Source organism: Neofelis nebulosa, chromosome 6, assembly GCF_028018385.1.
Source record: "Neofelis nebulosa isolate mNeoNeb1 chromosome 6, mNeoNeb1.pri, whole genome shotgun sequence".
NCBI lineage: Eukaryota > Metazoa > Chordata > Mammalia > Carnivora > Felidae > Neofelis > Neofelis nebulosa.
The window spans coordinates 66159412-66187404 of NC_080787.1; the positions used below are offsets into that span (position 1 = coordinate 66159412).

At 36.6% G+C, this 27993-nt stretch overlaps 1 protein-coding gene and 1 long non-coding RNA gene across 6 annotated transcripts in view; one reads left to right on the forward strand and one right to left on the reverse strand.

Moving 5' to 3' along the window:
* Window positions 1-27993, forward strand: part of ADGRB3 (adhesion G protein-coupled receptor B3) — a 729921-nt gene that overhangs the window by 691071 nt on the left and 10857 nt on the right. For 4 of the 5 annotated variants that reach the window (XM_058734363.1, XM_058734362.1, XM_058734365.1 and 1 more), the window contains 3 exons: window positions 1603-2246; window positions 13743-13778; window positions 27889-27993. In XM_058734363.1, the coding sequence (XP_058590346.1) occupies window positions 1603-2246; window positions 13743-13778; window positions 27889-27993 (785 nt within the window). The remainder of the gene's footprint in view (window positions 1-1602; window positions 2247-13742; window positions 13779-27888) is intronic. The other variant, XM_058734364.1, reaches the window with a different exon arrangement.
* On the reverse strand, window positions 20666-23155 carry LOC131514410 (uncharacterized). The gene is made up of 2 exons (XR_009263061.1): window positions 23039-23155; window positions 20666-20996 (listed from the first exon to the last, which is right to left on the reverse strand). It is a non-coding gene; the product is annotated as an uncharacterized LOC131514410 (long non-coding RNA).

A 27993-nucleotide genomic window follows, 5' to 3' on the forward strand; every position in this document is an offset into this window, starting at 1 on the left:
ATTAATAAAAAATATATAGGGGCGCCTGGGTGGCTCGATCAGTTGAGCGTCTGACTTCGGCTCAGGTCATGATCTCCCTGTTCATGAGTTCGAGCCTCGCATCGGGCTCAGTGCTGACAGCACAGAGCCGGGAGCCTGCTTCAAATTCTGTGTCTCCCTCTCTGTCTGCTCCTCCCCCGCTCATGCTCTGTTTCTCTCTCTCTCTCTCTCTCTCTCTCCTTCAAAAAAAAAAACATTAAAAAAATATATAGATGTAAGTTTAACTTGATTTTTAGTGTCTGAAACAGAGACCTAATACAATAATTATATACAGTATCTCAAAAGATAAAAGAGATTACATGAATGATGCTTTTTTTTGAATGATGCATATTTTGCAGTAATTTTGAAGGCTTCTTTATAGTGGGGAAAGACATTCATGATCTGTTTTTCAACCTCTGCTTTAATGCATAATTATGATGCTATTTGAAAATTGGATAACAAAGGGTAAAATTCAGTATATCTGAAACTTTTCATGAGGAAACAATAAACCAAATATTTTATAGTTATCTATGCCTAATGACCTTTTCATTGACAATTGCTCTGCTTTGTACATAGAACAGCGTTTGTGTTCTGTGTGCTTTCAATGCCAAAATTACCAAGAATATTTTTTTAGAATTCCATTCTTTCCTACCTCAAAACTGACAGTTGTTTACAACTAAGCGTGCTTCAAGTCATTCTGCTACTATTACTCATAATATATGACTTTCTTCTTATATAGAAACAAAAGAAAAAAACTAAAATATATTTCAGTCAGAAATTCTGAACCTTTTGTTGGTTTATTTTGGCTTGGTTTGGTTTCATTTTTCCCCTCTCTTAGTACAAGTTAGCATGCATTTTTAATTTTTCTAAGTCATTATTTTTCAAGCTTAAAATTGAATAGAGTTGTCAGAGACTCATACAGTGTTTCCTGCTTAAAGTCAGTGGCAATTTTAATACCCCCTCAAGGGCATTCGAGCATATGGATTGATCTTGTAAAGGAATTCTTTTTTTCCCACATGGAACTGAAGATGATAAATACTTTTGAACTCTGTATCTACCTTGACCATATGGACTTCATAGATAAATGCTCATTAATTTTCAACATGCATAATTTTAGAGGAATTTTTGATGCAGGATGAAATTCTCATTGATTACCTCTCTCGAGAAGTATTTTAATGAATAGAACTTGCAGAATTCTTTAGGGGAAAAGCCTTGAGAAAAAGTCAAATTTATGTGAACATATCCATAATTTCATAAAACTCTTTGCAGTAGATTGATGGAGAAACTTCCATGGTAATCTGCCTTTTCCCTGAAAAGCTATGCAGAGTTGTGTAAGAATAGGGTACTGAGATTTTTGAAAGTCCATTAATCAACTTTCCGATGTGTTTTAGTTATGGACTACCTATCAGAATCAATGAAGAGTGATTGAGTAATCTGGACCATCTACAAACAATAGATACACAGTTTTTTAAATATTGTTTTTTCGTTTACTAAGGAAATTATTTAGTAGAGAGATAGCAAAATACAGCAGTTAAAAAATAAAAACACATTGTCTTTTCTGAATTTTTATATCCTAACTTATAGTTCTTCACAAGGATATTGGTCCTTGCCGAGCAGCAACAATAACAGGAACACTCTCTAGGATTTCTCTAAATGATGATGAAGAAGAAAAGGGAACAAACCCTGAAGGGCTAAGCTATTCAACACTGCCTGGAAACGTCATTTCCAAAGTCATTATCCAGCAACCCACGGGTATGCACATGCCCATGAGTATGAATGAGCTGGGCAATCAGTGTTTGAAAAAAGAGAACAGTGAATTGCGAAGAACTGTGTACTTATGTACGGATGACAATTTGAGAGGAGCTGAAATGGATATAGTCCATCCTCAAGAAAGAATGATGGAAAGTGACTATATTGTGATGCCCAGAAGTTCTGTAAATACCCAGCCATCAATGAAAGAGGAAAGCAAAATGAATATTGGTATGGAAACCTTGCCACATGAAAGGTTATTGCACTACAAAGTGAATCCTGAATTCAACATGAATCCCCCTGTAATGGACCAGTTCAATATGAACTTAGATCAACACCTTGCACCCCAGGAACATATGCAGAATTTGCCCTTTGAGCCTCGCACAGCTGTGAAGAATTTCATGGCCTCTGAGTTGGATGATAATGCAGGACTATCAAGAAGTGAAACTGGGTCAACGATATCAATGAGTTCATTAGAGGTAAGCAACAGAATAAACCTTTCCTTGATATTTTAAACAGTTGATATTTGATAAATTGATTCATGTGACACTGGATTGAGTCACATGAAAAGAGTCACATTACCTCTTACAGTTATGTATCACACAAATATTTTAGGCATGTTGGGATTAAGATTCTAGATATTTTTTTTTCCAGTAGTACATCAGAATGCCCTTTCTCAAGATCACGTTTTAAAAAAGGAGTCCTCTAGGGGCACCTGGGTGGCTCACTTGGTTAAGCGTCCAACTTCAGCTCAGGTCATGATCTCACGGTTTGTGAGTTCGAGCCCCGTGTTGGGCTCTGGGCTGACAGCTTGGAGCCTGGAGCCTGCTTCAGATTCTGTGTCTCCTTCTTTCTTTGCCCCTCCCCAACTTGTGCTCTGTCTCTCTATGTCTCTCAAAAAATAAATAAATGTAAGAAAAAATTTTTAAGAGGAGTCCTCTATAATTAAAAGGATAACTATCAGTCATAATTCTTTCAGAATGGGAACCAAGTAGAGCACTCAATAGAAAAAATAGAAGATCCTCCTGATGTTTGTCAGGTACTGGAGATCCTTCTGGTGGTTGAAGTAGTTCCTGGATGGCATTACAAACTCAAACCAAAATCTGGGTTTTCTGTATAAGAGCATCCATTAGAAATACCAAAATTGGCATGTTTCTGTGGGGTCTTCCATTACACTAATTATAAACTCTATTATTATGTTAGGTCAATATCTTTCAGAGTAAATGTTGTGATCTTAGCTCCTGCATAATGATGACCACTAAAACTTTTCATCTTAAATTGTGAACTCTCAGGAGGGATGTACATTGATCAGGTTAAGAGTCAGGACTCTCAGGTCCAACCACATGGCTTTTATAAAAAAAGCATATTCCCCTCAGCTTCTTTTTTGCTCATAAAGTGAAGTACAGAGTAGTCAACTGTTAGCAGTATCATTCATAATTTATTTCAGTTAATCAAGTAAGACCTAAGGAATGTGTCTTGCTTTTTTGTGACATGCATCATATCACTGTTTTATAAGTGACTTTTATATCTTGTATCTTGAAATTTTGCTGTAAACTACATGTATTCTATTACATATGTTCAGTATACAATGCTGATCTATTACATATGTTCAACATATAATGCAATACATGCATTCTTTTGTATGTCTTGCCAATTGTTTTAATATTCTAGATCATTTCATAAGACACTAGTTAGAGAAAGATACTAGAACTGGTTGCTTCCCCTTTCCATCAGATATATGATGATCACTGTATGTTCTAGTGTTCAAAAGTGCCCAGAGACAATTATACATCCCTACTCCTCACAAAGCCATTCCTTCTACTACATCAACATGAAGAGAGATCCTGTAAGGCTAGAGTAACTTGGTGAGTGGTATGATTTTGAGATTTTTTTTCCCCAACTGGACCAAGGAACTTCTAGACTAAAATGGGAAAGTGAATGGGATCAGAATAAATCCCTAGATTCTAGATCAACCTTAAATACAATGGGGTTTCTGAGAAGAACCATCCCTTAGAACCAAAAGAATAGGGACAGTGAGGCCAAATTAAATCTAGAGTGGCAGGAGCTCCCACTAGACAAAAGTGTTCCATCTTTCTCAATTAACAGAATAGCTACTATTTCTCTGTGTCTAACTGGTATCCCAGAGACTAGCATTACTACAGTAATGACTACATAAGCACAAGCTACATAATGTTTATATAAAATCACAAAAGTTTCAAAACGATTTTCTGTGAGTGTGCATATAATAATATAACATCCTAAGTAATCATAATTCTGATGTACTACTTGAAAATCATAATGATCGTATGGAGTCTTCTATATGGAATGGCTCTTTAAATTGTGCTACAGGGGTTAGAATGGAATTATATTAAAATATTTTGCTTATTATAAAAATGCTTTACATCTAAAGCCTAAAAACCCTTCCAGGTTTGAGATTGTACAGGTTGTGTGTGCTTGAACAATAGACTGAATTTCCAAGTGCTGCTTTGTTCGGTTTGTAATTTTTCCAAATCTCCATATCCTTATTACTAACTATAAGCATCATATATAACTGCGATTCAGCCAAAAGATCTACATTTAAATGACTTAGAGATCACAAGGCTTGCATCTTGAAAAGGAAGAAAATGCAGGATTCAGAATGAAAATTCAGGTCCTCATTTTCATTCTTTAAGAGAATTTAATAGTAATTGCTTATGGGTGACCATTTTAGGAGACAGCTGAAAGAGAATATATAGATGTGGGAATGAATAATAAAAATTAGCATTTATATAGCATCTTTCATTAGTAGATCCTCAAATCACCTTAAAAACATGAATTAATTAATCTTCACAACACCTCTGTGCAATGGATAAGTTGTTATAATCCTTGAAGTAAAGTCATTTATTCAAGGTTACAGAGCAAGTGCATAGCACATCTAGGAAAAGAATCTTTCTGTCCTGATCAATTTTATGCTGTCTAAAAGAGACAGTAATGTGTCTGGACATTAGCAGGAGAGCAACTTTAAAGTTAGTTTTAACCCTTGACAGACACATGGTCTTATGGTGAATAAAGACATGAAATGGATAAAGTATAGGTATACAGAACTAGCAAATTTTGGAGACAGGACTGTGGGCCATGCAGATAAAGTCAGTGGTGCTTTCCTTATTAGCAGAGTGATGCAATGTCAGGTCGAGTTATCAGTTCTGCTGGACTGTATCTGTAGGGACAACTAGTGGGGGAGATGATGTCCTGACATTAGAGAAAAAGCCAAAAGGTGACTGGAGTATCTACATAAAGAGGGGGTCAATAGTTCAACTTGAGTCGTCTCCCCCTCTGCGTGAGAAGGAAGATGGCAGCCACAGGAACATCCAGCTTGGGAAGCTGGATCAGGAGAAGATGGCCAGGTGCATCAGGATCCTTCCAAGGATATAATAAAAATGATGTTCATATTAATTCGGGAAGTTTCTTCCAGAGGGGTGGGTATTCACAAATTGCCATGGTGAGAAGTGGGGTGGAGTGGGAAAAAGAGAAGGTAAAAGCTGTCAGTTGTAGCACAGGATGTGATATTCATAAGAAAAACAGAAGGCAAAGGAAAAACAAGATTTGAAGGAGAGGAAAAGAAAGCCAAGGAGTGGGTGTGTGTGTGTGTGTGTGTGTGTGTGGAAATGTTTACTCAAATAAGCAGGAGGCAACAAAGAAAGAGGGAGGCTCCCCAACCCTGAAGGCAGTGCTAGCAGAAAAGGTTCCAGCCTCCAGGGGACTTTGTTTAGCTAACCCCCAATTATTTATTGGGTATAAAAAAAATTGATAAATGCATGAACTTTCCTTTACTAGTGCCTAGTATTACCTTCTTTTTCTTTCAATGTGTGGTCTTCCATCTTCTAAACTATATAAGCAATTCTGAACATTTTAGTTTCTAAAAGATTTAGTTTCCACAATGATGGGGTAATTGCAATTTTCTTACGGTAGAAATCCTCACAATGGCTCCAGACCTCCATGTCCTCAAAGTGCTTTAAGGTTAAGAAGAATAAAATTGTCATTAGCACTTAAGTCATTCACCTTCAATAACTGAGAAAACAATGTGTTGATATTTGGTGTGTACATAAAGCAAATAACCACTAGGTGCTATGGAGCAGGTGGGGGGAAAATGGAGGTATCCTAGTTCTCAAGCCATTTTGAGGACTATGAAACATAGTTTAAATTTTGGATTGCAGTTCTATTTTTTTTGTTTTGTTTTGAAAAAAATCTAGAGATACCATTGTAAGAATACAGGTCAGTATTTGCTTTGAATCTTTGGAACAGGGGTATTTATTCCACAGCCTATAGCTGTTAGATTTAAAACGGAAACATTTCCTCACTCAAAAAATTTCCCAGTTTCTAAGCATGTCCTGGGCTTATTTGGCACATGGTCCCCTGCATCACTAAGAGTTGATGCCGATTCCTGTGCCTCTGGCTGACAGAGAAGATTGGCCACTAAGAAGCACTGGGGAGAGATTGGAGGTGGGCAGAAGAGAGAAATCCAGTATATTTCTCCCTCACTTTTTCTGCTTTAAGCAGCACCTTGTGTCTATTTAGCTGCTATTCCCTAAGGCTTCCAGCTTCTTCCAGGTGCCTCAGCCCCCGGCTTAGGTCACAAGGTCATCTCCCTTTGTCCAGCCTGAGGGGATAGTCTCTTCTGCTAATCTCTGGGTTACTTCATGATCCTGTATGTGGCTTCTCAGCTCCACCATCACTTGAATTCTTATGGAACAATTTGCTCAGATGTAAATACATTAAGTGGTCCCTCTCATTCTCCTGACAGACTTTGCCTTGGTTTTTCTTATTCATGAAGAAACTTTTAATGACTAATCAGAGTTAGGTAGTAGATTATGAAATGGTTTTATCAAAAGTAGAAAGTTTGCTACTCGAACTTTTCTGACCACGTTGGTGTGAACTTAACTATATATCTGAAAATCCCTCTCAATTTATAAATGGGTACGAAGGGACACCATTCTAGGCTAAATTTTTATACTCCAGTTTTCCTCTGGACATGAATTGTAGAGCTTTCACTATAATGGTTTTTAAAGGTAAAACATTTTAGCTATAATGTCACATTACAGTTGCCTCCCTTAGAGCTACTGTGTGGATCAAATTAGATAATGGATGTGAAAAACCTTTGAAAATTGTAAGCACTTCAGATGTAAGGTTGTGTTATTATTATATCATTACCATTATATCTTGAATTTCTGTGAAGAAGCTTGAATGCTGTGCTAAATCGATATTTAGGATTTTACAAAATATTATGGCCTTACTTGGGAGCTGGGAGACTGTCACTAGCAGAAACCATTATAAAACTGACCATTGTGCAAAAGCTACGTTTTCTTTTTTACATTTTTTTCTCACATAGCTGTGGTGAAAGGGTGCCTCGCCCTTCTTTAGTGTTTTGTTTTTGCTCCTCTATTAGGGAATTTTGTTTATGCACACATACAAACAAAACTGGCTGAAATATGTCATTTTTCGATATTTATTATCCTCAAGGTTTTTTTTCACAGATGTTTTCAATGGATTTGGTATCGAAGCTTTCTCCTTGAATGTGTCCATTGCTCGCTCTGCAATAAAAGTTTTAATGGCAGTCGTATTGCCATTTATTAGTCAGTGCAATTTATCCCTTGCAGTGAATTTTCTAGTGTCTTGTCCAGTTTAATTTGAAGTGACACAAACAATGAATTATTCCCTTTGAGAAATTATTCATCATTCTAGAGGATTTAGATATGAAGAGATGCCTTAATGCATATACTTGCTAAGTATTCCTCTGTGTAGCCTCATACTCTTGTGCATTTTCTTACTCTTAAATCATCCTGAAATTTTTTCCCTTCTATTAGTGATAAGCCTGCATTCCCCTAAATTGTCTTGATCCTTTTGGCTGTCAATTAATCCATTCATAATGGTTTTCTTTGTGTAGTCTGCCTGCTTATCTAAATTCTCCCAAAGAATGAGAAAAACAACAACAAAACAAAAATAAGAAACAAATCCAATTATTTTGGACTTGTTTAGCTCCCATAGTGTACCTCCTTCAATTATTCATCCATAATTTTGTGAATTATTGTGCCAGGCCCTTTTGTAGATGCTGCGGACATAAAAGTGATCAAGGCAGATGTGGTAAATTTCCCTGTGGTAAATATACCCTATGGAATAGATAGATAACTAACTGTTAATAAATGGATACTCTAAAAGAGTGTGCTGGGCTGGGGAAGAACCATGGAATGTGAGGGAGAGACTTCTTTTGATAAAGTGGCCTGAGCTTTCTGAAGGGTTATGTAGGGTGAAGCTAAGAAGGAGCGTGGCCTATGTGGATCTGGAGGGTGAGGAGATGTTTCAGGCAAAACAAGCTGCATTGCAGGGGTCCTGAGATAGGAAAGAGCTTGGGATACTTTCACAGGATTAGAAGACCTGCAGAACAAGGGGTGAGCTCCATAAAATGTCGCTGGCATAGGAAAAAGAAACCAGATTTTGCAGAGCCTTGTATAAACAATGGAAGCAAGCAAAAACTGTTGAGTGAAAGATTGTCATGATCGTTTCCCCATCCATCCATCCATCCCTTTGATGATTTGGGAAAGAGAATTAGGATCCAGTAATATTAGGAGAGGGAGTACAGCAGAAAGCCTGAGGACAGTTAGGGAGGTACTGAAGTTACCCAGACAGGAGAAGAGAATGTCTTTGACTATACAGGTGAAAGTGAAGATGGAGAAGAGTAAGTAGATCGAGAGAATTCAGAGGTGGAATAGATAGCACTTGCTGGTGGATGTGATGTGCAGGATGAGAGATGTGGGGAACAAAGCATGACTCCTAAGTCTCTGACTTGACCAGCTAGATAGCTGACATTTTCTGTGATTGGACAGACATGAAGAGGAAAGGGGTGTTTGGAACTTAAAGGATGGAATTTGCCAGCATGGAATGAATGCTACTATCGAGGAGAGAAGATGAGAAAAAAGAGACCTCAGGAACTCAACACTTAGAAGGCAGGGTGATAAGGAAGAGCCAGCAAAGAACACTTGAGAATGAGCCACAGCAAACAAGGCGAGGGAAGGTGGGGGGTAGGGGTGGGGGGGAGGAAAAGCTAAAATGATGTGTTTTAATGAGGAAATGATTAAATTTCAAAAGCTTCTGAGAGTCCAGCAAGATAAGGACAGAAGGTTGACCTTGGAAATTGACCAGATGGAGCTCATCAGAGACCTTGACAAGAAGAATTTTAATGGAGTGTTGAGGACAGAATACAAGTTAGGATGAGTTCTAAGTGGAAAATTAGGAAAAGGAAACCACATAGAAGAATTGAAGAGATTTTTTTTATCACCTACTGTGACAAAAAGGATTATTTGTATCAAGTTATTTGAGAAGTTGGGGATCTAGAGACAGAGGGATTTATATCTTCATAAAATATTTTAATACCAACCTGGCTTATTTTTTTTTTTAGCATTTATTTATTTTTGAGAGAGAGAGAGAAAGACAGAATGTGAGCAGGAGAGGGGCAGAGAGAGAGGAAGACACAGAATCTGAAGCAGGCTCCAGTCTCTGAGCTGTCAGCACAGAGCCTGATGCAGGGCTCGAACTCACAAACCATGAGATCATGACTTGAGCCCAAGTCAGATGCTTAAGTGACTGAGCCGCTCAGGCGCCCCTTCCCTGGCTTATTTTAAACTTATATGTACCAATTCTGCAGTTGTCAACTTAATCAGAAAAAAATTATCATGACCTGATCACTTTTATTGATTCTCATTTTTTAAAAATATAACCACTCTTTGTAACCACTTTCATACCTTACAATAACTTCCCAGCAAGCTCAGAGGGACATTTGAATAAACATGTGGAGAGACGGGAACCCTCTTGCACTGTTGGTGGGAATGCAAATTGGTGCAGCCGCTCTGGAAAGCAGTGTGGAGGTTCCTCAGAAAATTAAAAATAGACCTACCCTATGACCCAGCAATAGCACTGCTAGGAATTTATCCAAGGGATACAGGAGTACTGATGCATAGAGGCACTTGTACCCCAATGTTTATAGCAGCACTCTCAACAATAGCCAAATTATGGAAAGAGCCTAAATGTCCATCCACTGATGAATGGATAAAGAAATTGTGGTTTATATACACAATGGAATACTACATGGCAATGAGAAAAAATGAAATATGGCCTTTTGTAGCAACGTGGATGGAACTGGAGAGTGTGATGCTAAGTGAAATAAGCCATACAGAGAAAGACAGATACCATATGGTTTCACTCTTATGTGGATCCTGAGAAACTTAACAGAAACCCATGGGGAGGGGCAGGGAAAAAAAAAAAAAAAAGAGGTTAGAGTGGGAGAGAGCCAAAGCATAAGAGACTGTTAAAAACTGAGAACAAACTGAGGGTTGATGGGGGGTGGGAGGGAGGGCAGGGTGGGTGATGGGTATTGAGGAGGGCACCTTTTGGGATGAGCACTGGGTGTTGTATGGAAACCAATTTGACAGTAAATTTCATATATTAAAAAATAAATAAATAAATAAAAATAATAAAAGCAAAAAAAAAAAAAAATGAATAAACATGTAAGTCCGTCACAGTTTCTACAAACCAGTGCTTTGAAATACTTTCCAATATACTGCCTGTATACCAAGGGTAACAGAATTCAACACTCTGGTTCTTACATTATACCACAATTTCTCAGTACCAGATACCTCAAAATAAACTGGATTTTGCATTGGGAGACACATCATGGAAGTGGAGGTTGGCTACTGTTTGTGACTGTATCATTGGTCATGAAGTATTACAATGGTCTTTAAGTTACTGTAATCATCACAAATTATAATGCCATTAGCTCTTTTCTCAAATAAGTATCATATTGATGCTTTTTCTCTTTTAAAATATAATTGACAAAAGTTACTCTGCTTGACCTTACTTTATGGCTGGAAAGCATCTCTGTCCCACTGCTGTCAGCCTTGGATTGACTGGGTCCTCAAATGTTATTCTTGCTGAATTCTAGTAACAATCAGCAAACTATATCAGGCATCCTGGCTATAAAATATTACCACCCTTACCACTGAACAAGTAGTGAGAGACAGTGGACAAAATGCAGGGTTTGGAGTCAGAAGACCTGAGTGTGAATCCCAGCTCATTTGCTTACTACCCAGGTGAAGTGAGCAAGTCATTTTAACTACTCTGGGACTCAGTTTTCCTAATTCATAGAATAGATATAAAAAAATAATACTTTCCTGACCATCCCACAGGGCAGTTACCATGTTCAAATGTGAAAGCACTTTATAAACTATAAAAGGTTGGAACACTTGGTCAGTTTGTGGGGATATGAATTAGATGTCACAAATTTTAACTTCCCTTGGGCTCTGAAAATCTACCACATTTTTCCCATTCTCTAATTTTTAAGTCTTCACTGCTCACCCCCCACCCCCACCATCTTTAGGCTCTTTTGATTAAAATCTGCTTCATTTATTTTTTAGCCTAATCCTTTGAGGCTGCTAGTTCTGCTCTACCTTTATGTTAGAATTTAATTTTAATAAAATTAGAAGAGAGAGAAATCTATTCGTAGGAATATATCCATTTTCTTTTTTCATATTTCATGTCAACATAGGTGCATAGGTGACATCTGTCGGAAGCAGAATCTATTTCTGGTGGTCTTCTAGGTTCCCGTCTTTTGTTCTTGTTCCTAAAATATGTGACATGTGTCCATCAGCATGTCCGGTCCTTAGGCTACACAGCTTTGCATTCAGCAACAACACAACATACTGCTGTTGCAACCTTTGGCAAAGGGACAACGCCAGCAGTAGAAAGGCCTCTTCTTATTCTGCTAGCTAGCTGAAACTTCTCATAAGATCTAATTTCCAAATGGAACTCAAAGCTCATGACAAATGTTCTAGCTGCTTAAAACTGTTTCCATGCTTGCATGTTGCTGCATGAATGAAAGAATCTTGCTTAACATATACTTACAAAAACGTCCTGCAGAGTCACAGTGCCAAGAAGGCGAAGCATTCAAGAGCAGAATGGAAACACTGACATGTAGAATAGATATTGCAGCAAAGTGCAACGCGCTACGTTGGAGCCTGATTTTTTTTACAACACAGATAACAATAGTGGTGGGAGATGGCAAAGGAGGCCTGGGTTAAATGCCTTCCTACACACTTTTCTCCTTGCAGTGTGTCACCAGGGCTAGGCCACAGTGACACTAGAGACAAGAACTGAAGTGACATACATCAACGTGCAGCCTTCATTTAATAAAGCAGTGTCTTCAGGGGTACCTAGGTGGCTCAGGTAATGATCTCATGGTTCGTGGGTTGGAGCCCCTCATCGGGCTCTGTGCTGATAGCTCAGAGCCTGGAGCCTGCTTCAGTTCCTGTGCCTCCCTCTCTCTCTGCCCCACCCCCAGTCACACTCTGTCGCTGTCTCTCAAAAATGAACAAACATTAAAAAAATTTTAATAAAGCAATCCTCTTCTCAATGCTCTCTTTGATCATACTTGAAGACTGGATTCCACGATCCAGCTCCACTCTAATCAAATAATTTCAAAGTTTTTCAACTTTTTAACAAAATCTTTCTTTTAGTATATCTTTTTGTCTAGTGAAGCATGCTTTGGGGAGGTGGTTATATAGGGAGGTTCTGGTTCTATGTTACATTGTAACTCTAGCTGTGGAAATGTGGGCATATTTGTCAATAAACTACATTAGTGCCTGTCTCTACTATTTAGCAGTTACAAGAATCTCTCAACTATATGGTTAGGGTTCCCTGTTAGGTTATTGAACTTAAGATAGGTATTGGGATAGCAGAAGAGAAAAATATAAAAGACATTTGCCTAAAGGTTTACATATTCAACTGCTTATTGTTTTTAATATTTATTTTTTTGTCCCCAGTTCATCAAAAAAAAAAAATTCATAGTACAAACAAAACTCTGGAGTGTATGGGTGGCTTGGTCAGTTAAGCATCTGACTCTTGGTTTCAGTTCACATAATCACACGGTTCGTGAGTTTGAGCCCCACACTGGGCTCCGTGCTGGCAGTGTGGAGCCTGCTTGGGATTCTCTTCTCCCTTTCCCTCTGCCCCTCCCCCCTCACTCTTGTCTCAAAATAAATAAACTTAAAAAAAAAAAAAACCTCATATTGGAAACTTGTTCTCTAAATATTTTGAGGACCCTTTCTATATTTACCAGATATCTCCTTCTATACTAAATCCCTCTTGGCACATGCTAAGCATACCTTCCTTACACTAATATTCATAGAATCACATTAATTTCATTTAAGTAATGTTTCCTGATTTTATCAGGCCTACTGTCTTATTTTATTAATACATATTGATCTATAACTAGATTCAGGAACTGTTTGACAGAGTCAGAGGCATAGAGGAACACTGAGATAATGAACATCTACACTTGTATATCACTGGGGTGTGGACTATTTTTTTTTTTTTTTTACTAAATTATAATAAATACGTCAGTTCCTAAGAACTAGCAGTTAGGACTTTCTTATCATGGAGAACCATCAAATACCAAAAAAATTGTGGGTGAGACATACAGAACTTTGGGAGTCAGAAGGCCAGAGAGAGTTTGATAGAAATGAAGACTGAGATAGGCTGGTGGGAAGTCTTGAGAGATGTATATGATGTTTTCCTATATAGCTTTTACTCCTTTGTGTCTCTAAAATAAAAATTATAGTTTTGCTGTTACAGACCTCAAGTCTGCTTTAAGATTGAAAATTTTGTGAGAATTCACATTTTAAAAAATTCTCCTTGCTGAAAAAGTTAAGAGATCAGGATGAGAAATATTCTGTATTTTTATATTCTTCAATTTTAATGGAAGTTCAAAGTAAAAATGAAATCATATTGATGAAAGAATTTGAAATCATAAAAATTCCCACATTCTTATGTGAAGGAAATACTTGTAATACAAAGGTTACAATATATTTTATTGAAAATAATAATTTTCATCTTATTTGAATGACTAAACATAACTTTATGTTGGTTTTTCTTCTTTTTAAAAAATCTGACAGAGAAGAAAATCACGATATTCAGACCTTGACTTTGAGGTAAGTTTCTACGGATTTTTAAATAATTTTAATTGCTTTGATTCAAAATTGACATACAACTCAACATATTGTTCTGCACTCTATAGGGGCTCTACTCTTTAAAAATTAAATGAGAAGTCAAACATTTTTAATTAAAATCCATATTGTAAAACTAGTAGAAAAAAATTTTAACTTCTAATTGCCTTAGATGTATGCTAAACTGAGATTTTCCAGACATGGAATCCATTTTATAAATACTAAGATAAATGGGCAATTTATGGAGAGGATTTAATTAGATCAATTCAGTTTGTTGTGAGGTAAGAATGTTGGTTTCTTCGTTTTTCATATTTACAACAGTTACATTGGTTTCACCTCAGTGACTACCTGAAGAGAGCCTGTTAGAATGCTTTGGCTGGTTAGCTAGGCTTTCTCTGGGACTTGCCTTGTGTACTGATTCCTCTTATTCAGGTTCTCTGCGCTACATTCCAGATTCTTTTTTTCAATAGCAAGTGTTGGTTCAGTGTGCTCCTATGTTCAGTAAATGCCTTTTTGCAGATATAAACAAGATGAAGATGTTCATTTTCCAATTTGCATTGAATTTATATTGATGTTGTAATATCGATGCTAGAAATTACCGAAATCATACCATTTGAGCAGCTTATGCTAAGCACAAAATTAATGATGTTTGAGCGTCACATAAAAGGCACTTATGCATCTTGATAATTAGATATGATTCATAGCCTGCTGACATAATTGGATATAATACATTATAAATTTCCCCAGCATATTTGTACTGTGTTGATGCTTACATAGAACTCGATACTCTTAGCTGGTATTCCTAAAATTATGGAAACCTCTCGGAATATGGGGACTCCTAAATCATTTTGTTGATGGAGATGAATGTTGTAGCTCAGCAATAATAAATCAGGTATCAAAAGTGAGACTTAGCAGTTTGTATTTACTACAATGGTAAACAGGCTCTGGTTTTACCTTGAATAGAGTCCTTACAGAATTGGTCTTTTTTAGGAAATTTTTAGAGTTCAAGAAACAAAGTGATAACCTGGCTTCAATGACTATATGCCAAATTTCCTACTGATGTGTCTCAGTTGTAGCAGCCTGGCATGGGATAATAAACGTCATTATATCTTGTTTCAGGCTACAAAGAAAAAAACATTCAGCAATCTTCAGTTTTAGATTTCTTACTGCCTTTTAAGGGACATATTTTTCCCCTTTTTCTTTAGTTAACCCAAAATTGAAGATCATTGTGTATATATTTTTTGTCCTTAAAGCACGAAGTTATGTTAGTACAAAGGAAAGGAGATGGAAATTAACCCACAAGGCATCAGTGACAAAATATAGTAAAAAACTAGATCTACAATTAGGCCTCAGTGCAACCAACCAAAGCTATGTAATCACAAGCTCTGAAAAGAAATCTAATCATATTGTGTCACTTGGAGCATTAGAAAACCTATTCCTTTTTCATAGATTCTCTGTGGCAACTGGTAGACGATTCCTTAAGCTGATGCTTTTTTCCTGCTGCTTAGTATCTCAATGTATAGCCATGGTATTATCAAAACATTTGCTGAAAATGGAAGGATGTTGCAACACAACAACCCTAGATAGTTAGCTCTTCAATTGCTGTAGTTATTGCATGATTGTGAGAAGTGTAAAATTTGAGGGTGGGGTGGGGGCATTTTGAGATAGTACATTTTCTTTGCAAACCTTTTAGTGCCACTCCCCTTAGTCTATGTGCAATTACAGTTATGTGGCAGTTATCTCAGAAATGGTGTTCAGAAAAATTACTCCTGGATTTAAATGCTGATATATTTTAGTATGATATATTTGTACTTTGTGGATGGTCCTAGATGAAGAACCTCACTTGCCTCCCTCCCTTTTAATTCAGGCTTGATAAATTTTGTTTATATCAAACTACTTGATAGTCCCCCAACTCCCACCCCATAAGCCTTCCCTTCCCACACAGTGGCCAACTTAGGCATTTTTGTCACTGGCAAGCAGATTTGCCTCCTAGGCTCCTGAAAATATCTTCCCTTTAGGCCTCATACACTCCGCAGAGTCTATACACAATAACAATATTCTCTTAACTCATAAATCATTGCCTGGTAAATGTTATACCTGGAGAAAAGCCCTTTCATGTTGCCAGTCTCCAAGACAACACTGTATTTTTTTTAATAAATAGAGCAAAGTGTTGACTAGCCAAAATGGTTTAACATCCATTCTTACTTTCAGGAAAGGATACAGAGAATACTGTAGTGATACTCCTTTGTTCTGTGACCAAACCCCTTATTGGATTTGCATTCCCAGCTCCAAGCAGAGATCTGGTATATAGTGTCAAACTTAAAAATTAAACAACAAAGGTTATCAAGCAGCACGCAAGTTTATTTGGGAATTGCAATTCAGGACATGCAAGCCTGGAGAGGAGAAAAGAAGTTGGGAGGTACTGTTTTGAACAACAGTTCACTAGAGGAAAATAAGAGAGTTCCAAGGGGTGGCACCTTCACACTGGCTGCAGGAAAGGACAGCTTGCTGCTGCTGGGCCCAGGGGAAATATTCCTTCTGTCGAAACACACAAGTTGTAACTACTGGTAGTATATGAGAGAGCTCCCCACTCAGGAATTCCAACCCCATTCCTTTGTTTATTTTCATATCTCTCCCTTTGGCCAAGATCTTAGCCTTAAAAAAAAAATTGTTCTAAATTCCAGAGTTTGCTCCCCTTAGCAATGGCCTGGGAGATATAGGTGGAGGTTTTATTTTTCCAGGCCAATGCCAGGGGAAAAAGAAAGACTATGTTTAAAGTATGAAGTCTTGATCCAGGGTCTTGAGTGGAAGCAGTCTGCTTTGATGTCAGCTGCTTCTCTTGCAAATCTCCAGGGTTTGTACAGGACAAGATGTTTAGCTGTGTATGTATACCCCATTATTGAGCCCCTGAAGTCTGGCTATCATTTGGGTAATGAGGAGGACCTAGGATAGTTCCTTTCAAGGAGGATAAAGGGCAGTCTTTGTTCTTATTCATTCCAAATCAGAAGCATGGGAAAAAAAAATCAGACATGTTAGAGTCATAGCCAGATATTTGAGAAAACCAGAACTTAGCATCTAGAACAGTTTATTAACAGGATTAGAATCTAATATAGACAAAAGTGCAAACATAATTTTTCTTTCTATACTTACCCTTTTTTTTTCTTACCAAAGATAATCACAGCAAAACTAATTTGTTTGCATTACATTTGGCTTATTTCTACAAGCGTAGCAAGAATAGTGATTGACCCTATAAGATCTTTTTAAGACTGCTTTGCTAGAACCTTGTAAGCAAGGTGCCAGGGTGATTTTTCTGAGGAGCTTTATTGGCTCCATAAAGTCAGCCTTTGTTTCTTAAAAACTGTCCTGTCAAATCTGAGACTATGCACATCTCTCTCAAAATAATACAATCAGAGCCTTGGTAAAATAGCCAATATTTCCAATTGTTATTACAAGGAGAACAGATTCTCATTGAATTTATGCAAATAACTAACTGCATTGCCATGTGATCCAAATTCTGAAGGGACCAGGTAGGGAGAAAAAGTAGATACATCTTTGTTTACCAAGTTATATTTTATCAAATTGCTCTATTTCATAGGTAATTTTAAAAAGAAGAAGGTGTCCTTTTAATGTTGGAAACAAAACAGTAAAGGACCAACCATGTGTCAAAACTAGAAGTCATAAAAATTATAATCATCTCCTCAGTTCATTCTCTCATGTTGTTATTGTTCCGCTTGAATCCAGTTTTTTCATTAGTTCTGGAAATTTGTACCCAGTTCAATTTTATGATCTCAAAGTTATCAGAAACCTGCACTTTTTTTGAGCTCTGAGTCTCTTTGAAGATAAATCACTTCTGTAGGTTCACTTTTGTAAAAGCATTAGAGTAAAACTGTAACTCCCTGAAAATGACAAAAGACTTAAAATGCCCATTATTAAAGATCTGATGCAAGTTCATTATAATGGAATTGACGAGAAAATTTGGTTTTCTGTATAAGATTTTAAGATAATAACTGGAATTATGACTGATAACATTATACTAAGATACCAGATTTTCAGAAATTTCGTATAATTTCTATAATACTTACATTAATCACATTCACCTGCATCACATGACCTAAGATGGTTTATCATCACTTATTTTAAAATGTTTCTCATGTAATTTAATATACCAAATAAGCCTAATCGGTTTAACTTCTCTCTTTTTATAAGGAGAAAGAACAAATGTATTGAGATCTGTGTTAGGGAACTCTTAGAAAACTCAAAGTTAGTTCGAGGTCAAAAAGACTATTTAGAATTGGATTTTGGGAAGTTTGTCAAAAATATCAAAAGGTTTTAAAACACTTGGTTAAATAGGATCATAAGTCTATGAAACAATACTTATCCGTTTAACCATGGTAACAAGGGAAGATGTTAAAAGGCAAATATAGAAAGTCACATTGTTCTGAGTAAAAACTTACATACTCAAAGACTTGATGAAGACAGCAAATACATAAAATTATTTTAATGAAACAATCCTTTTTTTTTAAAAGCCAGATTACTTTAAAAAAATTTTTTTTAACGTTTATTTATTTTTGAGACAGAGAGAGACAGAGCATGAACGGGGGAGGGTCAGAGAGAGGGAGACACAGAATCTGAAACAGGCTCCAGGCTCTGAGCTGTCAGCACAGAGCCCGACACGGGGCTTGAACTCACAGACCGCGAGATCATGACCTGAGCCGAAGTTGGACGCTCAACCGACTGAGCCACCCAGGTACCCCTAAAAGCCAGATTACTTTAAAGATAAAGGAAACCTTTTTACAATCTGTTATTAAAAGCAGACCAGTATTCAAAGAAAAATTTGTCCTTTTATCAAAGAAAAATTAAGGTTTAATTTTACATAAATACCCTATTAATATTAAAGCTTGTTTTTGAAACCCTTATAAAAAATTTTATCTAGCTTGATCATACATAAAATTTTTTCCCAAGATTTCATTTTTATAGACCTTCTACAACTTTCTATGTCCATCTTAGTCTGTCCTTTCTATTTCCCTCAACAAAAATGTATCTCCACCTCATACTTTTTCTTTTTTTCCTCATACCTTTCTAACCAAAAAACATACCCTCCTTTCTTTGTATACAGAGTTGTTTCCCTTATTATTTCTAGTAGCTTTAATTACATATGTTAACTAGAATTGTTAACACTTAGAAACCTTAACTAGAATCCTTAACCCTTAGAAACCTTATTTTTTAGTGAAAACTAAGCAAGCAAGCAATTATGAACTTTTACATTAGCATGTAGGTTGGTGGTTTCATGAATACAACTCAAAATTTCTAGAAACATATGCTTCTTCATAGTATAACTTTTCAGTGTGGCACAAAGCATGTTCATTTATAGACCCAAATATCTTTTTGTCTCTCTGTAAAAAGAAACCAAAATTGGATAAACCTATGTTCAGTAATTTTTCCATTTTCTATCTTATTTAGAAATAATGGCAGTATTCAATGAGTATCTATCATTTATTTTAACTTTAGCAAAACTAAAGTTTCAGGTGACCAAAATGTATTAGGGAAACTAAAAAGTTTACTTAAAACCTTTTTATCCTACTTAAATTTACTTTACTTGTTCTTAACAATTATGTTTAGATTACCCAAAAAACTTAATGAGACATTAGACGACTAGCCATCAGCCTAAGCTATTTTCTTGCTCACAAATTTTGTAAAAGAAATAACATGAACTTACTGTACTTTTAGTAAACCTAGGTAGAGCAAAAGTTTTATATTTAATGGTGAGAACTCCAAGGACACACATTTTAATTGAACCAACAAGCTAAAAATAGCTTTTATACCCAATATTTTTACAAATCATGTGAACCTGAAAAACATTTGGGTTGGTGTCTATTTATTTCTGAGAAATAGGTACATACACAGGTATGTACATAATAATAAATAATAATACGTACACATGTATTTCTGAGAAATAGGTACATACATAGACATTCATAAACACATAGATAAATGCAAAAAGAGACCTTAGAAGATACTTTAAGGTGTTTTTGTTTTTTTTAATTCACTAATCTCAGAAGGTAATCCATTTATAAACAATTTTAAGGATTCTCCCTGGGTTAAGTAAATTCTTTAATTATGACCCATAGTTTGGTAGATAAGGAAGTAGGAGGTATAGAGGATGTGGGAGTGGTACGGGAAGGAAAGAGGAAGCTGGTACTAGATAGAGACAAGGAGGACAGAGAAGGGAAAAGGTGACCTCAGAAGCCCTTGTCTCTACTTTGAATTGTTTGTTTCTCTTGGTTAACTTAGAAATCTTATTTTGCAAAGAGGTGATTTTAGACTCTTGGATATGTTTGGAAAACTCCACACACCAATTAAAATAGGCATCCTATTTAGTCTGTTTAATTTTAGAGCTGTCGTCTTCTAATCTGGTTGTGGAAAAACAAGTTTGGTGAGGTCAACAGTTCTCCACAGCGGCCACTGGAGTTCTAAATTATCTTTGGTTAAGTTGGTCCATTTGGTTAAGAATGTACATGAGGAACAGCCATAGTTTTGAACACAAAACTGGCCAGGGTCCCAGAAAGAGGACCCTCTGGAAAGTATTTAGATTCCATACTTTAAAACCAGAGGTTCAGCAAAAAAATGGGTAGCCACTAAAAGGCTGATACCTTCAAGAATAAAATCATAGAGCTCAACCAAAAGAAGGCTTGTCTCTGACAAGAGGCCTACCAAAACAAAAGGAAAAAGATGACTCAGAGAGAGTGCAAGAGGCTGAAGTGGGTACCATACACCATGCCTGGCGTTGTTAGTTCCTCAGGGGTTCATCTTCTTCAGATTCCACTTCTGACACCATGTAATGTCAACCTTAAAAATCAAACAACAAAGGTTACTGAGCAGCAAATGAGTTTATTTGGGAATAGCAAAGGAATTGCAATTTGGGACGTGCAAACTATGGTGAACAATAAGCAAGTCTAGATAACAGAGTGGGAGAGCATCTTTTTATGGAGGAAAAAGAGTTTGAAGTGGTGGCAGCTTCTCATTGACTGCAGGTCTGGGCAGCTTGCTGTTGCCAGGCTGAGAGGAAATCTTTCTTCTTTCTGCTGGGTATGCAGACTGTGATGAGTCGTGGTGCATGAGAACTCTCCCTTCATGGATTCCTCACTCCATTTTGAATGAGGATTCCTTTATTCATTTTCACAGTAGTAGATATTCAATAAATTACTATGGAAAGAATGATATAAAATTGAAATTAGTCTAGTTTTCTTTAATAAAAAGTTATCAAACTCTATATCTGATTTGGAGCAGAGACCAGTATAGAAAATGGACTATGGAGTAAACAAAGACAGCCATACTGGACTTCAAGGATATTTACATGATATACAATTCAAGGAGATGAATGGTAGTTGGCTAAAGGCTAAAGTATGGAATGCTCAAGAAACCAGAAGCATATTATAATTCACTGAAACATGAGGTCTATGGATAAAAAGAGAAAGTAATTAAGAAACCATATAGTAAAGAGCTTGCACCCAAAGCGAAGAATTTTTATCTAATTTATTACTAAAAGCTGCTAAAGTGTTCTGTTCTATTGTGTTCTGTTTATTTTTTAGTGAGGAATGACTTGCCCTGATCTGGAATTCAGAAAGATGACTATGGCAGTAATAGGAAGGACAGCGTGGAGTAGGGTGAATGGAGAAGTTGAGATACAAATTATGAAGTGACCAGTCCAGGCAAGAAAAATGAGGTGGTAGTAAAAGAAAGGAATGAGGGGACATGGTAGAGTCCAGATCTGGGGAATTTGGTTCTTAACTGAAAATAGGGGATCAGAAAAAAGAGGACCCTGCAGGTCTGAGCCTGAGTTTCCAGTAGTAACATTGACAGGTCTAGGAAAAGCAAGCAGACATCTAGTTAAGCCAAGTTGCATTCTAATACCTTGGGGATTAAGGTGCCTAATAAGATGGTAAATCAGAAATATCAGGCAGGTAGTTTAAATTGTCTGTCTTGAGTTGAGGGCAAATCTCAAGGAATGATTAGGAATGCAGTTACAAATATCTCAACTGCAATAGACAATATTATCCTTTCCATGTTACATATAAAATGGATGGAGAGGTATTTATTTTTATCTTCCCTTCTAAAAACATGAGGATCAACCTTGACACATTCTTCCATGGAAACATGTAGCCTCTTAAAAACACCTTAGAATGTTCCTTTGAATTTCCTAATGAACTCCACACATCCAGTAAACCTATGCTTCTCAAACTGGGGAGAAGTCATGGTGAGCAGAGAGCACAAGAAGGCATCAGTCCAGGATAATCATGGCCCATCGTTGTGGGGACTTGAATTTTTAGATTTTGGGGAACATAAGTAAGATAAAATATTTTATATTAATTTTATATTGTTAACACAACTAAGCTATGGCACAGAAGATAAAAATTATATTATGTTCTAAATATAAAGCATTTCAATTTCCTTTGTCACTGATCCCCTGCAGTAAGTGCACTCTGTTAGGCAATCAGTACACTTTGAGAGGAAATGTTTGAGCAACCCAGTCCTTTGCTACATCCATATTTTCTATAATACTAAAATAAACTGTTGCAAATATCTGCAGCCAAGTATACCCTTGAGTGACAGTGACAAAATAAAAAATGATATAGACCTTACTCAGTTCTTTTTTAGATCCCTTGTCTAATTTAAGTCCTGAATATTTATTTATTCAAAGAGAAACATGCTTGAAACATAACTAGATGCTAGTAATGTCAAGCAGTCCATGGGGCTCCAGGTTCTGTCTTAGGGATACTCTGGGGCTCTGGCCAGAGAAAGGTATGTAAATCATTCCCTTTTCACAACACAACTTCAAGAATCAAGATTAATTCCTGCAGTGTATGTTGCTTCCTTAACATTAGTTTTCATTTACTTCAGACTGTATTCAACAGCCCACTCTGTATTGAGGACTCCTATGCAATGCAAAAAAGAAGAAAAATAACCATAGGAGTATACTAGTAAATATGGACAATGACAGTATAGGTGTCTATATTCCTAAGGCTAGAAAAGGTAATTTAGGCAAAGTAGTGTCTAAATTCTGTAGCACATGATTTCCAGGCCCCTTACTCTAAAGTTTATAGTTGAGAGATTCTCCAACTTTTTCTAACAATCTGTTTCTAAAATTCTACATATAGGAATGCCTATCTTATCTGTAGTTTAGACTTAGTGATTCACACTTCTGAATTTGGAAAAGAAAACCTCCAAGTAGTTTGTTTCAAACCCACCTGCAGGCCCTTTATTTCCATTTGTATGGAAAATAAGAGATCACAACCGCATCAGAATGAGCAGGCAGGGTTTCCATCAGGGCCAATGAAAGAAGTCTTCTCTTCAGCAGGGAGACCTCAACTGGAGGGAGAGAAGGCAAGATTTATGATAGATAGCCTTCTATGTTACAAGCACCTTCCCTGGCCTGTATACCTATGCCATCACAGTAATTTCATTTATCCTGTGGACATTTCTTGAGCACCTACTAAATATCAAACACTGTGTTAGGTGTCAGGGATACAAAGATAAATGTCCACAAGGTGTTCAGAGACAAGATATGGAGATCAGCCCTTTAAAACATAGTTGCAGTACTTTACGGGACAGTTGCAGGGTGATCAATATCCAGTTTATGGACTTACTACAGAAAGCACCGAACCTACCCTTGTTTGTTTCACCTGCTTTTCCATCTGAATAGGGCATAATCACAAATTTGAGTAATCTAAAGGAGGGTGCTCCCTGAATATGGAATGTTTCTAAACAGCACACAAAAAGAATTTACTTTGGATTCAAAATGCGTTCCAGCTGTCTCACCACTGATGCAAGCTTGTGAGCTTTACTTAGCCTACCTGAACTTCAGTCTCCTCCTAATCAACAAAGGGTGATAATGACTACTACCTTCCTGGTTATTGTGAGGATTGAGAAAGGTAATAATGGCTACCAGTTCTTACATGGCTCTAACCTGTGTCCTCCAGTGATAAATGATTTATATCCCTTTTTAACTCTTCAGAACAACCCTATAAGGTTATTCTGACTACTAAAACTGGAGCTACAAGGAGATGGCATTTTGTGCCTCAGACCACACAATTTGAAAGTGATAGAACTGAGATCTAAATTCAAGTGTGTCCAGGCCCAGAGCTGTTAGATTTGACATGTCCCAAGTATTTATTCTAGAAGAGAGCCTGAGATAGGGTAGAGGTTCAAAACATACAGGTTTGTTCACACCCTGATTTTTTTGTCTAATGTCTACAATTTCATGAAAGCACTTTACAACCTATCACTTTTTCTTTTATATAAGCAATTAAGGCAGCCTCCCTTGAGTTACCAAGACATAAAATAAAAGATAAGAGTTTTATGAAATAAGCTATTTCAGGAGATACTTTTGTGCAGTTAGGTTGCTGGTCCTCTCAGGATGGGGGTTCATACACAGCTTCAAAACACGTCATAATAACCCGAGTGCGAGAGAGCGTTACCTAGCATTTCTCTTTACTGCAAAAGATACCTATGTTATTTGGCAGGTATTATAACTAAAGCAACCTGAATTTTATACATAGTGTCAATTAGAATATGTTTTTTTATTTGAAAAGAAAATCTACATGAGGTGTAGTTTTATCATCTTCACAAGGTTTTTAGAAAATTGAGTTTTTCACAGAAATCAATTTCTTTGGGACACAAGATGTGTTTGGGTCACAAAAGAACAAAAAAAGTGAACAGATAGACACTTAAGGTGAGTAAAATCCAAAAGTAGCCATTAAAATGGACCAGTAGGATTTACTGTATAGAAACTTCAAATTAGGTGGTTAAGACCATCAAAGGCATGTGTGCTGCAGATAAATAATTATTCAGACAAATAAATAAGGGGAAACCGTTATTATTTATGGAAATTAAAACCACAGCATGTTTTTATCCCAAAACATTGCTGGGTTGGAAACTCTCCAATATTCACTGTGATACTGGCTTTCATATCAATGGAAGCTTCCCCACTACAAAAGCTGAAAGGTGTACTTAAGTGAGTGAACAAGAAGGAATCATGCATGGAAATCAAACTGAGCCCATGACAGATATGTAAGCTCTTGATTGGCAGCTCTTATGTGGTACTTCTGTCAGAACCATCAGGCCATCATTGGTATGGTGATTTCTGGCTGTGCCAAGGTGACAATTTCAAATTAGAATGACTATCTGGCATGAGGATGTATTTGCAATTAATGTATCTAGGTAGGAAGGGGCCCAGATTTCAGCATCCAAATTTTTCTTTCCATCATTCTATGTAGAACATTGCAAATGTTTCTTGGTTATATAAAACTTGAGTCCACCATATATATTTGTGAGTATGTTCTAGCAACATAGCTCCTCAAAATAAAATCCGCTCAGTTCAGAATCAGCTGTGGCCTATTCAGTCAATAGGATTATAAAAAGTCCTATCAATTAACATATCCTAATTGCTGTGGGATATATTTAACACTTTGCTTCATTAAACATGCTTTATCCAATAGAAATACTTGGTTGCGAGAGACATAGAGCGACTTAGACTAACAAAAGAGAGCTTTGTTGGAAGGATATGGATGAACTGACTTAGCCAGCAGACATTAGGGACCTCCACTGACATTTCCACCACCATGACAAAGCATAACTCCCTGGTGCAAAGTTGGGTCCTCTCATGATGAAAGGTAAATGGAGACTGCACAGACAAAATCATCATAGGCCCACCTTAAAATGAGGAAGCTGTGCCAATAACATCAATTATCTTACAAGAAAATGTGTTTCTCGTCTTTGGAAAACAATCTCACTGAGGAAAGGGCATAGTATTAAAAATTATACTAGAAATTCTATGAATTTTATAAAATGGAAGAGAGAACAAACAAGATGCAAGAATAACTGATTTGAGAATTTTCAACTTAAAAAAGAGTATGTAAAAATTTGGGAATCTGCCTCCCTTGCATTTATTTTAGCGAATTCCCCTATCACTTACTCTCATAGCCACACCATTTGTTTTACTTATCTCAGTTCTAAAATAACATGTATTTGAGTTCTTATGTGATTAATGCCTATGTCCTCCATTACATACCTCAAGCTGTAAGAGGGGAGAGACTGTACCGGATTTTGCGCACCATTGTTACTTCAGCATCTAGCACAATCTGTGGTGCTCATGAATATGTATTAACTGACAGAACAAAGTATCTTTAGAGAAATGTCAGTAGCGTGACTTTAGTCCTACTGCACCCTAGCAGAAAATAGCTACATGGTAAGATTCATTATTATGAGAAACACTATTTGTAGTGTTAGAGCCACAGTTAATATTCTGATGACTATAGTTTTGTTTTAAAGGTATTCCTTGTAACACAAATCAGCATTTTAATCAGTGTCTTAGGCCCTGGTACTGCAAGGGAATATTTGAGTCCCCAGGGATAGAATGTATTTCATTATGTTTGCCAGTTTACGTGGTCCTCAAAATCCCTCCACTGAATTGCTTACGCAAATCCTCCCTCTCATAAATCTCCATCAGCCATTGCTAGTCAAATTATGTTTGCCTGGTGTTTCTCTGTAAATCCTGCAAATCTGTTTCCTGTACTCTCCCCAAAACTGATGGGAAGTTAATCACTCTGTAATTGCTTGCTGTGTTTCATGTCCTCATCATGAGTAATGTTGCCATGTTCTCATCCTCAACCACCTGATTTGTCAACAGCCAACTCCTAGAACTAAGAGGAGCAACGATGAAAATAATTCGGTTAGAGCAAGACTTAAAATGTCGGAATTCTCTCATAAAAGTAGGCTAATGAAAAATAGAACAAATTAGCTAAACAAAGTATTGCCTAACACAGATTCATTAAATATAGGAAATTAAATTTGGCATAACAAAATAAGACTTTTTCAAGTATGTTAAAGATTTAATTTGCATTTCTCTTTTGCCTTTTTTTTTTCTCAAGGAGGTAGTGTTCTCTACAAGTGTCTTTTTAGAAGAAAACCAGGCATTATAGATCTTCCCCCAAAGATACATTTCTTTTCCTTTTGAAAATATTTGGTAATTAAAACAATAAACCACATGTTCAAATCATAGCTGAAGCATGAATATCATACACCTCCAAAACCCATATGAGCAAATGGTGAGTTATGAAGCACATGCTTTACAATACTATAAAACCTTACACAAACATGGAGTCACAATCTTGGAAAATCACTGAAATATTGATTTTTAACTTTTAAAACCAAAATTGAAGAAGGTATTTTCTCCCTTAAAATAACACTTGTAAATACAGGGGATTTATTATCTCCTCTGTAAGCTGCGCTGTAATAGAGAAAGATTCAGTGCATGATACTTACCCTGAGGTCATTTTTATTTAGGACTGTATTTGTTGAGTTACGATGAAGTTGGGAGACAAGGATGTAACCAGGGATGAAGAGTATTAAGATATTTGTATCAGTGATTTGAGAAGCTCATCAGCTACACAATTTATGCTCTGAGTCCTTTCATTAAAATTCCGTACCATCTTGTGAACAAATATATGAAACCTATGGGTCAGATTTTCCTTCTGCAAAGCTCAATCATTATTCAAGGAAAGTGTAAGATTTTAGGTTTCACATATATTTCAGACACTTTAGTGCTTTGAGTCAGCCTTAAAAGGCAGTGCCTGGGAGTTTGCTCCCCCTTTAGTACAGCCGGCTAGGATTTTAGTGTTTATGGAAATAAAACATAAAAAAAGTAATATTTCCCATGACAAACATTGAGAGACTTGGGTGCTTTACAAGTCCAAATTTTTAAACATTTTTTTATATTATAATTTTTTGTAAAACAGCTTTAACTTTGAGTGATGAAAATCTTACAGAGGAATGACTGCTACATTTTTAATGCACCCACAAGAGAAAACTATGTTTTGGTAATCTTGTAAGTGGAAATAAAGCCAATTCTTCATGTTTAAGAAGTGCTGAGTAGGAAACAAGGATTGGCTGCAACTCATTTGCATTTTTGGTGTCTTTGGGGACTTCCTGGTTCCTGCCAAACTTGATTTTCCTTATTAGTTAAGGTGAACATCTTAAAGCTCGTTTTAAAATGTATAAATCAAATTAGAAATGAGAATGATTCTGTTCTCTTTTGCAGAAGGTCATGCATACAAGGAAGAGGCATATGGAACTCTTTCAGGAGCTGAATCAGAAATTTCAAACTTTGGACAGATTTCGGGATATACCAAATACAAGCAGTATG